Consider the following 13,530-nt stretch of genomic DNA (forward strand, 5'->3'; position numbering starts at 1 on the left):
GTTATGATATTTAAAAAATCCCACCAAAAATAAAATTATTGTTTAAGACAGAGAAGAAAGTAATCAAATATGATTGATTGCAATAGGATAGGCTTCTGATACTCTTTTAAGTGGAAATTTAGAAAATTTAATAATTAAAGGGAAATCTAATAAGTTGGAACTTTACCCACAAAAATTCTTTCTAAAGCCTAAAGTTCAATAATATGGCCCACAACAACAACAACAAAAAATGGAAAAAGTTTTCTAAGAAAATGTCAAGTGAAAATAAAAATAAATTTTGGCCAACAACATAACAGAAAATTTTCTTAAGAGTGTTAGATTATGTTGCATTGTAATAACATTTGTGATGTTCTAATAAAATTTTATAATGATTATAATACCTTTGATACGATGTATCTCAATACACCTTGGTACAATGCATGCACTCTTGGCAGAATTAAGGGTACGTGAGTCTCGACTATCGATAGTTGAAAATGTTTCATAAATAACTCATTAAATATCCCAATCTTAACTTTAAATTTGTTGTTATTTCTAGTATTCCTCCTTTCTGTAGTACATTTTTCCTACAGTATTGTATAGTGGATTTTCACGATTGAAGGAGTCACACATCACAACGACACAAAAATCCGTCTGTTAAAAATGAAAGTTCAGAGACCGTTCATTTTCAAAAGTTTAAATCAGCCTCAAAAATTGTTTTTTTTTTTTCAATTTTTTTTTTTTTTAATCTGATCTACACAATGATCCATACACGTTTGGGGTGTTTGTTTTTTTTTTTTTTTTTCTTTTCAACATGTCAACCTCTCCCATATAAAATCCACTACAGGAAACTACAGGAAAAAGTATTACAGAGGATCCCCTCTATTTTCATAGAGGTTTCACCTAAAAAAACACGCTTATTTGATCGATATAAGTCATTATATTCTTGATCAATCCTAAAATTTTCATCATAAACCAAATTCAAAAAGATGACGATCTAACCATTGTCCTCCGACTATAGCGGAGAAATTGTCAAATCAACAACAACATTCTTGTGTAATTCTACAATGCGCGTTCTTAGGACCCCCAAAGATGAATAATTGAGATGAGAAGACATTCTTCCAATATATTCCATGGGGAAGACTAATTCCTAGGAAAGTTGTGCCGGCTCCTTTGAAAATATATGTTTCTCTTCCCATCTCAACCATTTATTGGATATTGGATCTTAAAAAAGTCCATTCGGGCGGACCACGAGCTAATTTCATGGTGTCGACTCCATCATAACACCAAACATACCTTTTGAAATATCATGACATGGGAGACTAAAAAAGGACATCTATATACGTTTACGAGTATTTCACTTCCCATCTCAGCCATTTATTCGATATTGGATCTCACAAAATTCCCACTAAGAGGACCAAAAAGATCGCTTCATGGTGCCGGCTCCATGAAATCTCTCACTTAATAAACCTACTTTTCTATCTTGGTTTGGGTCTTCGGGATACCTAAAAATGGACAATCCGTACACATTATCATGAAAAAAAAAAAAAAAAACATTAAACTCATGCTAGTTGCAACCATTTAGCCATCTTTTTCTTTTTTTTCATATAATGGGGGGGAACTAGTCCCAGGGCATGTGCAACACCCGCACATCACACACACCAAGTAAGTTAGGGTGCGCCCTGATGAATTATTACTCATACTGAGTACCAAACTCACAACCTACAGAATCCATTTAGCCATCTTTTTATAACAATGAACAAACCTTCTAAGGTCCTCTAACCAAAATATGAATGTCTAGTATACCTCCGATCTTCTAATGCCATAGACTTCTAAGTGTTATCACTCACATTTTTTGCCTTTTTTTCTTCTTCCAAAAGATGAAATCTCTGGTATAATGCCATAGACTTCTAAGTGTTCTCAACCAAAGATTCACGTTTAAGGTATAACTTAATTCTTCACAAAGGGTCTTTCATTGTGAAGGATTCATCTAGAAATGGCTTAGAAGAATCTTAAAACTGTGTGATTGCACATTGAATCTGTGAAAAATTCTAAGAAAATAATGTTAAGTTTGATGTCATTCTGCACTAAGCTTGAAACTTTTGACATTGGAGAAGGGGCCATCTAACCAATTCAAATCCATTTCCTCTAGAAATTATATTCTGTCAAATTTCAACTTAAATGAAGAAAGTTTCTACCAATAATCATTAAACATTCTTAAAAGCAACGATCAGATATGATGCCACGTTCAAGGCTAAGTACTTAGTAAAAATAAATATAAAAGAGGTACCAACTTAGCTAAGTTGATAAAGGCACCGTGTGTGGATTGTTGATCCCACAACCTAGGTTCAAATCCTATTGATCCCACTTTCATGTTAACGGCTAATCACCTAGCTTGCTTAGCCAATAAAAAAAAAAGAGAGAGAGAAAAATTAGTCAAAAATAAAGAAGCAAAAAAAATTAGCTTCAATTCTAGAGTATGACATTTAAACATGCACTTGGGTTCAAATCTTATTGAACCCACTTTCATGTTGGCTAGTAATCACTTTGCTTGTCTAGCCAAAATTAAAAATTAAAAAAATTAATAAAAAATAAAGCAACAAAAAAGATTTTCGAATCCGGATTATGACATTTAAACATGCACCTTTGAGTTATTGATCTCCTCAAAAAACAGACTTGCCTAGTGGGAATTGTGAGAGATAGTCCCACATCGTTCGGGTATCATGACCTTGTGCTATCTGGGGCAATCCTCATCTGAGAAGTCAATTTTATGAGGATGAGTTAGGCCCATGGGCTTCTACATAGTATCAGAGTGGGTAACCACAGGGATGTAAGAGAGACGTTATATGTGAGGGGGAGTGTGAGAGATAGTCCCACATCGTCTGGGTATCATGACCTTAGGTTATATATAAACTGGGGGCAATCCTCACCTTTCAAACCGGTTTTAAAAGGATGAGTTAGGCCCATGGGCTTTTACAGGAACACCATATATTCTTTTTGCATATTCCTAATGAAAGAGTATACAAAACTCGTTTAGTTAACCCCAAATCTTTGTGATAAGGCTTTGATGATGAATTATTTCTGTAAAGGTCTTTACTAAGTGACAGGTGTTGGATTCATTCCCTTTTCCCTGCTTCTTTCGTCATCATTATCACGAAAACTTTATTCTTCAATTTCAGGATCAAATAAATAAAGTCTTATTTCTCTATTCATTTAAAGTTGTGTCTTTTACTAATTCAAGCTTGTTTATATCTCTGCTCGCTACCTCAATCCATGTCAAGCCTAACGATGGCAATTTTGTAAATTGGGGATGCCATTCAATACACGTGGGCTCATGTGATTAGTGGATCCAGAATTTTGTGAGTAAAAAAAAAAAAATTTCTGTATATAAGGGTGTAAATCTTATATTCCATGAGCAATCAAACTGATCATTATGGTAAATCTACGCATAAAATATAAGTTTGATTGGTGATTCATAACTATTGGATTTGATCTTTTTTTAAGGCTCTATGAGTAAAAGAATAGCGTTAAAGCCCAAGATAAAATAAAAAAGCCCAATTTCAAGTTTTGAATTAGAGGAAAGTACGAAAAGCCATAAAATGGGCCCAAACAGTCAAGTTGCATTCTACTACGGAAATGGACTTGTGAGAGTCCAACTTGGGCTTCCGATTATAAAATCAATATGCCGATATCTCAAAGTGATCAAGGCCGAAGATTGGGCCCATGCACCCAATAAAAATGCCTTGATCCTTAATTGGATCCATAAATCCATCAAAGATAGGAGGACCGAAGAACCAAAGAGCCCATTCGTAGGTTCAAACCTTGTCATTTTCGATCAATCATAAATACATAACCCACTAACCACAGCATACTGTCCTGTCTCCTGATAAGATTTTGAGAAAATCACTTAAAAGGACCCTCGCATAAAGGTTTCTTTCTAAATAATCCCTAAGTTTTGTGTGGTGGACATTTAGTGAACTTTTTTATTTCTTAATGGTTCTTCATTACTGGCGAATTCACCGCTTTTTTATTTACTGTTGAGTTCGCCACTTTTTATTAATGTCGAACTCGATGTTTTTTATTTAGTGTCAAGTTCACAATTTTTATTGTTGAGTTCATCACTTTTTATTTTGTCAAACTCGTCCTTTTCAATTATTGTCAAGTTCACCACTTTTTAAATAAAAAGTGGTGAACTCTGCACTAGTAAAACCTGTCAATTTTCAATTTTCGAGTTTTTTCGACTAAAATACATAGAAGGATCAACTAAAAACTTTAGATAATGACTTGTTTAGATGATTTTAACTTAAAAGAACCATTCATGATCAATTTTCATTCAAAATCTAAGAAAGGAAAAAAAAAAAACGTTGAAAATGTCTTATTTTTCTTTCTTAAATCCTTTTCAACGGAATAGAGTCTTCGAAACTCGATCAAGATGTCAAAAATTCAATTTTTAGATGAAAACAATGATATTCAAACGGTTAGGGCATTCAATCGTGAGAAAATGTGGGAGATGAGGTCCAAGGACTATTTAAAAAGAAAAAAGTTTACTAAATGCCTTGCCAAGATACTATCGAAAACTTATGGACTATTTAGAAAGATACCCTTCTGTGAGGGTCCTTTAAGTAATTTTTTCTAAGATGTTTCTTTTTTTTTTTCAAAACTACTATCGACACCCCAACTTTTACTCATTACACTTCAATATATTAAGTTATCTATTACATCCCAATTAGATATTATAACACACTCTTCAAACATTATAACACTCTTTTAAACAATTTCATTAGTTGTTTACAATTATGATTAGTCCCATATAAAATCCTATACCTAAAAGATAGAAATCTAGCATAAAGACAACAAAGCTCTTATTACCACTCCAATTGTTATTTATTCACAACTATTCACTTTTTTCTTGGTTGGGTTATTATTTCATGTGTTGAATATATCAAAATTCCAATTCTAATTCCGATACATTATTGATTTTAATTCCCAAAACATTTTTTTCAAGTGAATTCATCACTTTTATAATCAACGAACTCATCATTACTTAATAATCTATTAGCAAATTCATTGATTATAAAAGTGACTAATTCACTAAAAAACACGTGTTTGGGAATTAAAGTGAATAGTGCATTGAAACCGCAAATTTGTCGTAAGTTGCACACATTTTGGGAAATATCTCTATTTTCTTTTCTTCATTCTTAATTGGTTGTAATAAGTAATGGTTGGGGGTGCCAGTATAAATTTTTTAAACAAAAACATAAGGACCGACTAGTGGCACACCACTAATCATTGGTTGCACACCAACCTTAAAGAATAAATTATCTTTATAACCTCTATCTTAACCTATTGCTTTCACTCCACTAAACTTTCAGGGTTTAAACTTTATTTTAACTTGTAGTTTTGCATTATTTGCTCGTGCTCTACTTTGATCGTGTTTTGTGATTGATTTTGTTCATGTTCTCTTTGGCTCCAACTTGATTAAGGCACTAATTTTCTAATTTTTGTTTAAAATTTAATTTGACCCTATGTATTTCAAGAGAACAAAACTTTGTAAACATAATTCTGAAAGGAATTTTTTTTTTTTTTTTGCAAAAATTACTGAACTAACAATAATTTCTTTAGGCATAGTTTAGGAAGAAAAAAAAAATGCTGAAATGACAAAAAGAATTTACTGCGATTCTCACAAGTCTGATGTGGGATGTGCACATAACCATAGATGTGTTTTCTCGCGATACGAGTAAAATCCATCTACGATTATGTATACATGTCCATGTCAAAATTGTGAGAATCACAATAAATCCTGTGTCACCCCAGCACGACTCAAAAAAAAAAAAGAACAAAAAAAGGAGTGCAATATTTTATTTATTTTTATTTGTGAAGTGAAATCATCCAAATGGAGTGCAATTGGTAATGGATGGTTTGCAACTAGTCGGCCCCCAAAATATATCCTCTTATCCACAATCTCTTCTTTTCTGATTTCTCTTTGTATACCTTCTTAGATTTTTCACAATGGCTCTTCTGTAAATTACCAAAATTGAACTTTTTCTTCCACCTTCAATGGCTGCCGTGCTCGAATCGATTCTAATTCCTCGTTTTTATGAATCTCGAAATGCGGTTTCGAACCATCAGAAGAAGTTCTTTCCAACTGAAACCGCAAAATCGTCGATGCCGCTCACTATAGTGTCCAACAACAACAATACGAGCTGTGTTCGTAGTGTAATATACTCTCAGACCCAGAAAACAACTTTTCAAGGTTAGGGATTTTAAAGATTCTTTCTATTTCTACTGAATTATAAGATATTAGAATCCATTTATTATATTTATAACTTATATGAAAACAACATTTCAAGGTTAGGGATTTTAAGATTCTTTCTATTTCTACTGAATTATAAGATATTAGAATCCATTTATTATATTTATAACTTATATGAAAACAACTTTTTCAAGGTTAGGGATTTTAAGATTCTTTCTATTTCTACTGAATTATAAGATATTACAATCCATTTATTATATTTATAACTTATTTTATGTTAATTGAATTTGTTAGTTCACATTACAACAAAAATGATTTTCTATAACATTTTATTTATAGTGAGATTCGTAGGCGAATCACAAACCTACCGAATTTTGGTTTGGTTTGGCGAACCAAAGCATTAAGTTCGGCAAATCCAACACTTCAGTTTGGAGAACCAAATAATTTTTCATTGTTTATATTTAAAATTTGAATTATTTTACTATTATTTATATTTTTTTGGAGCTTAGAATTTTTTTAATATTTGAATTATATATATGCACAAGCGAACTAAGAAATGAATTATCTCTACTTACCCCTATGAACTGGGTTGATTCCATTCGAAGCGAGCAAACCCGTAAATAAGGTAACATAGACATAGAACACTATTAATAATGCGGGATTTATGGCGTTTTATTTTGAAAATGCTATGGACTATATATAGGTAGTTATATTTATAGCATTGATCAAAGCAACAAAAAAAAAAAAAGTTATAGATTAAATTACAAGAAAATTTTGGGTCGAAGATGAGTTTTTATGAACAATGTGGATATCATTTGAAAAATGTGTGATTCAGATAGAATTGAACTTACTATTGATCCGGCCATCTGGGCACTTGGGATGCTATAGATGAAGACATCGTTTTTATGGATGTCATTGAACTTAATTAGGAGGAATCTTATAAAGATCATATTAATTCTTACCAAAGAACGACGGAGTTAACCGAAGCTATTCAAATAGGTATAACTTAACTAAAAGGTATTCCCATGACTTGCAATAACTTCATTGATCATCCAAAAAATAGGCAATTAGATCGATCAGTTGTTAAAAATCTGCGTTTTTCATACTATTAGGGTGGGGTCTATAATATCTCCTCTCACAAAAAGAGACACTTGTGGGCTATTCTTACTTCGGCCACAATTTGGTGTCTTTGGAAGGAGAGAAATAACAGTGTGTTCCAAGGCAAGGAGAACAACACGCATAAGGTGTATATGGAGATCTTAGGGATGATGTTCTTTTGGGTGAAGTTGAACAAGGAGTTCTCCGGGGTTTTTTTTTCCGAAGACTTTGTATTTAGATGGGATAGCTTGTGTAACTCGTAATTTTGTTTTCGGTACCTCTTTTGTTTTGTATTAGTCCTTTGCTCTTCCTTTGTGCTTTCTTGCTTGGGGGGGCTATCTTGGCCTCCTTTGTACTTTTCCTTTCTTTTGATATTTATAAAATCTATATACTTATAAAAATAAAATAAAACCCATTACATTTTTAAACTTAAGGAGTGATGAATTTTCATTAAGCCTTGACCTGTTGACAACGGATGATTGTTGCATACTACATTCATTTTCTCAGATCTATGGGATCGATGACTTTATCTATTTTTTATTTACTTGCCATTGCTTTTAACTTTACACCTTCGATTATTATAAGACTTGAGTCATGCAGTTCCAAGGAGGAATGCGATGGCGTTGATGTTGTCAAGCTTTATTTTCTCACAAGCGGATTTTCATAATAATGCTTTAGCCCTACCGTCAGTTGAGTTCAGGGAATATTTAGATACTTTTGATGGTTATTTGTTCAAGTACCCCAAGAACTGGATTCAAGTCCGAGGTTCCGGAGCAGACATATTCTTTAGAGATCCATTTGTTCTCGATGAAAATCTATCCATGGAATTATCCTCCCCTTCATCATCCAAGTACAAGAGTGTCGAAGACTTGGGTCCTCCACAAGTTGCAGGAGAGAAAGTTCTTAAGCAATATTTGACAGAATTCATGTCCACTAGACTTGGTGTGCGTCGAGAATCAAGCATCCTTTCCACGTCTTCAAGAGTTGCAGATGATGGGAGGGTCTACTACCAAGTTGAGGTGAGCAATCCCGTTTCGCCAAACATCAAAAAGTAACTATTTTTTATTTTTTTAAGTTAAAAGGTTAAAAAGATTGTTTGGATTCATTTTAAAAAACTACTTTCAAAAGTAAAAAAATCTTAACTTCTTAAAATGCAAAAGGAAACTACTTTCTACTTTCTAAAAGTTACATTCTCCCAAAGCTACTTTCTATCTAGACAAGCTCCACGAGTGCTAAAAATTTTTAACTAATAAAAAACTCTCTGTTGATGCAAATGTTCTTTCCTTAATCGTATGTTATATTGCTTGTACACAGGTAAATATCAAGTCATATGCAAATAACAATGAGTTGGCTGTAATGCCACAAGATCGGAAAACACGTCTCGAGTGGGATCGGCGCTACCTTTCTGTTCTTGGTGTCGAAAACAACCAATTGTATGAACTAAGATTGCAAACACCTGAAAATGTATTCTTAGAAGAGGAAAATGATCTTCGCCAAGTTATGGATTCCTTTAGAGTGATTCCTAAGGTGAATGCTTGATCACGTGAAACTGGTTATGTATTCAAAGTTTTGGTAATTGAGATTTATTTGTGTCTCTTGAATTCTTTGTTTGTTGGTTTTCATTCATGATCAACGAGTTTACTAACTTATTGTTTGATGTCTTTTCTCCATTGCACTAACCTTTTGATTGAGATAATAAAATCAAATTTCTTTTTTACTGTTATTTTGAAGTATATTTTGTGGTTGAGAAATGGAAATTTGTCTAGAGGAACCCAAATATGAGTTGTTTATCCATATTTTCTCTATATATAAAACACTCTCAATCAGATGGTTTAAGTATGGTCGAAACACAATCCCAAGGCACATTCAGATGGTCCAAATTGATGGCCAAATGTATCACGTCAGGAAGTCGTGTACAAGCAGAGATTGAAGCTTGGGTTCTTGATCCATGAAACAAGGCATCTTTAGTGTCTGTAAACCAATAATACATTGTATCTAATACTTGTACTGTGTTGTTTAAGCGATTAATAGCATACTTTCCTGTTTTTCCCATGTTTGTCTCTTTATCTCGTTCGTCTTCCTATTTTTCTTGTTTTTTTCCATGTGTCTTATATATGGTAGAGATGACTTTTTGTGTACACATAACGACGGGAAGCAATGACACAAATCTTTCGTCGAAGCAATATTATAATGTTTGAAATACCCTTAACAATATTACAAAGATGGGTTCGGCTAACAGCTCCCTAAGGACACATGTTAAAATGCATTTGATACACTTATGAAATAATCTTTTGAAGGAATTTTAGGTATTAAAGAATGCTTTTGAAGGTCTTTTAGGAAGTAAAGACTAATGATAAACTGACGCGTTAAAATGTATGAGGTCTGTACGCAATTGACGTGGTAAGTGCACAGAACCCTAGATCTTTTTCCTTGTATATCCTGAAGAAAAAGATCTATGGTTCTGTGCACTTGCCATGTCAACTGCGTACATTTTAGCACGTCAGTTTATCACAACTTGGTAGTAAAATCAATTTTGGAAGTGTATCTAATGCAACTTAATGGGTGCCCTAAAGAGAGAAAGGTCAAGGGTGAGGAAAAAGAAGAGCCTTACACGTAGAATGATTCAACCCTAGAGAACGAATAGTTGGTGCGTACAACAGCTCTTCAAAGATTAGTTTGATAACAAGACCTATCTAATAAGGGTTGCAATATTCTGACTCGAAAATTTTCCCTTGGTCAACGTGGCAAGTGCACAAAACCATAGATCCTTTCTTCGGGATACACAAGGAAAAAGATCTGCAGCTCTGTGCACTTGCCACACCAACCGAGTGAAAATTTTCGAGTCAAGTTAGCATTAGTCATCTAATAATGGAGGTGGCAAGAACATATCTTAATGAGTCGTGATAAATCGATGCGCTAAAGTGTACATGGTCAGTACGTGGTTGACATGGCAAGTGCATAAAATCATAGATGTTTTTCTTCAGGATACACAAGATAAAATATCCACGGTCATGTGCATTTGCCAAGACAACCGCAAATATTTTAGTACGTCAGTTTATCATTAGTCTTGCTAAATTGTTCCTTTCCCATGGCTGTTCAAAAGACATGAATGACCTCCATCACAAAATCACCTGATTCATATGTCTTCTTTTTCTCTCTCTCATCCTTCCTATTTTGGTGGGAAACATAATTTTAGAAAACTTTTTTCACCACACAACTTTTGCTAACGCCATCCCAAGATGTATGCTAATTTTTGGTATTTTTGGTGTGGCAGTAGAATCTCTCTACCTTTAGGGCAGTGGCATCATCACCTCATATTAATATGAATGAATCCATAAGTGACTTTGTTATAAAATCACATCATATTTAAATGATTTACCATCACTAATAATCATTCACTTATGGTGCAATTTTAAAACAAAATCACTTATGAAATTTATTCATATTTTTATGGTGTATTAATATTATTATGACTCTAGTTTTATTAATTAATATTTAACAAGTAAAAAGCTATTAGTGTGACAAAAAGGGTTCACTTTATTAATTGAGGCAAGAAAGTAAGGGTAACTTAACAATGAAGGAAGCCAAGCTTTCCACTTCAATATAAGGGGAAATTACTTAATAGATCCTCACATGGGAATGTCTTTCTAAATAATCTAGTTTTTTTTTTTTTTTTTTTAATAAAAAAATAAAAAATACCCATGACGGTTGTCATCGATTAATTCAGATATTTATAACAATAAATGACAGACGAATAACAATATACTCAAACTTCCAAAGTTTAAAATGTAGTTTTCGATAATTTGTAACAATGAATTGGGAAAGGATAATGATATAGTAGTAACTATGAAGATTTCGGTGTAATTTTTTGTTTTAAATTTTCGTTTTAAATTTTCGTTTAGTTAGTATTGTTTATGTATTTTGGATATTTTATGAAGATCTATCATCGATGTGTTTGTCACATGAAAAAATAAAAAGCTTCAAACTCAGTGTTTTAAAAATCTACAATCAAGAATCTTTGGCAGATAACGAATTTATGCGATCACCTCACATAGTAAAAAACGTATACAAAGTGAATAGAGGACGACGCACCAATGAAGGCATGAATTTGTTGTTTCCATGAACAAAATATGTTAAATGTTCTTCTAAAGATACCTAGTCAAACACTCGATTAGGCCACTAAGTCCTTGATAATTAAATCATATCTTGTTATACCTGCAAACAAAAGAAAGTGACAATTTTGGATTTTAGTGAAAAATTACTGGTGGGGTTGGGTGAGCCAGGGCTTAGATCAAAGCATACGGGTCCCTCCCCTGGGCATGTGCAATGCCTGCACATCACACACACACACATTGCGGGTGGCCTTGAGGAACCATTGCCCATACTGGGTATCGAACACACGACATACAGACTCTCATCATTTATTGGATTCAAAATTTCCCTTGAGCTTCCTATTTAATTTTATAACTTTTTTTTTTTCTCATATAGCTTCCTATGCGTTGGAATTCACATCAAACTCATATATATTTTTTCACAATTTAATTTTATAATGCAATAAATTTTTTTATGGGAAAATTAACTTTTACTTCCAACACATGAACTCATATACATCCCACATCAATTAATGTTAAAGAGACAAATGTGTCTATTAGGATTTCTTAGAAAAATCTAAGAAAGATTTATAAATAAAGAAATAAAGAAATTATAAACAAAGAAAGGTGTAATACAAGATAAGAGGGAGGGAAGTATAACAGATTTATTTGAAAAAATTATAAAAAGCTTCAAAATCCTAGATTCCAAAGATCCATTAAAAAATATATATATATATTAAAAACATTAGATTTCAAAAGCTAACTATAGAAGGGAACAAACGAAGGAAATATAGAGGGACAAAGGTAGAATGATTTCAATTAAAAAAAAAATTTAATGAATAAATTCCAAAGAACATCTCTCTCTCTTTCTCTTCTTCTAAGATATCATTTAGAGGAGATGAATTTTTTTTTTGTTCACTTTGGATTAAAAAAAAAGGCATGCTTATATACATATATATAAAATTTTAAGTTGATAAAATTGGTGGTCTATTAGAAGTTCTCTAATAAATTGATACAACAATATAAATTCAAGTCATGATAATATGACACTCTTTTTTCAGATGCCCCCATCACATAATCGTAGATCTTTTGCTTTGGGATACGCCAGAAAAAGATTTATGGTTATGTGATTGCCAGGTTAGGTAGTGTATGGGGGGCGTCTAAAAAAAGCGTTAGATTGTCATTAGTATATAAATTCTCATAATAAATTTTGAGTCATGATAATCTGATGCCCCCTTCTGATATACATCCCATCACAAAACCATAAATCGTTTGCATCGAGATAGACCATAAATCTTTTTTATGTATCCCAATGCGAATGATATACAATTCTATGATGGGGACGTAGGGCTGTCAATGGGTCAGGTTTTGGCCCGACCTGTTATGGGCCAGGTTGTGGTTTAGTTATAAAGTCCTTTTTGCTATCGGGCCGTGATAAGCCTGTTTAATAGTAGGGTCGGGTTTGGGTTTCGAATGTAGGTCTGATGGGTGGTCTGGCCCACTGTATTATTTTAAATATAATATATAATAATTTTATTATAAATTAATAATGAACCCCTTACCTTCGTACTGTCTTTGAAAATGATTTGGCCCAGCTTGCAAATGGACTGATATTTAGATGAGTTGGGTTAGGATCTAGAATTTTAGCCTAAAAAAGTCCAACCCATTTAAAGCCTAGTCCATTGACAACCCTAGTTAGAAGGGGTGTCAGAAAATCATTATTATAATTTTTTTTGTTAAAAAGGTTAGTGTGTTATAAATAAAAAGTTTCTCAAACAAATTATTATGAATATATAAATAATGTTGCTAAGCAAATTTTAAATTTCAATAAAATATCGCTAGTAAGGATGTCAATAAGTACCCATTTAATCGAAAACCCCAGTTCCAGATCCTTTTTTATTGAAATCAATTAGAACCGGTTTAAAATGAAATCGAACCAATAAGAACCAAAACCATTAGGTTCTATCCAATGGGTACCCGTGAGTATTTGGAATTGATTTATTTTATCATTTCTTTCCATATTACATATGATTTAAGATAGTTTTTAATTTATTTTAAAATAAATACATATTATATAAATTTCTTTAATTTTTCATATAAATTATCGATTGG

At 32.6% G+C, this 13,530-nt stretch overlaps 1 protein-coding gene across 2 annotated transcripts; it reads left to right on the forward strand.

Annotated features, from left to right (window-relative positions):
* Positions 1–5,946: 5,946 nt before the first annotated feature.
* On the forward strand, positions 5,947–8,928 carry PPD1 (Photosystem II reaction center PsbP family protein). Of its 2 annotated transcripts, none has more exons than XM_086429045.1 (3): positions 5,947–6,229; positions 7,913–8,346; positions 8,642–8,928. In XM_086429045.1, the coding sequence occupies exons 1-3, from the start codon at positions 6,034–6,036 to the stop codon at positions 8,864–8,866; spliced, it is 855 nt and encodes a 284-aa protein (XP_086285171.1). In that variant the 5' UTR covers positions 5,947–6,033; the 3' UTR covers positions 8,867–8,928. The 2 variants fall into 2 exon arrangements, with proteins under 2 accessions (XP_086285171.1, XP_086285172.1); XM_086429046.1 differs by having other exon boundaries at positions 5,948–6,229; positions 7,928–8,346.
* The last annotated feature ends 4,602 nt before the right edge of the window (positions 8,929–13,530 follow it).

This window comes from Akebia trifoliata, chromosome 16, assembly GCF_017979445.1.
Source record: "Akebia trifoliata isolate Shusen 1 chromosome 16, ASM1797944v1, whole genome shotgun sequence".
Classification (NCBI taxonomy): domain Eukaryota; kingdom Viridiplantae; phylum Streptophyta; class Magnoliopsida; order Ranunculales; family Lardizabalaceae; genus Akebia; species Akebia trifoliata.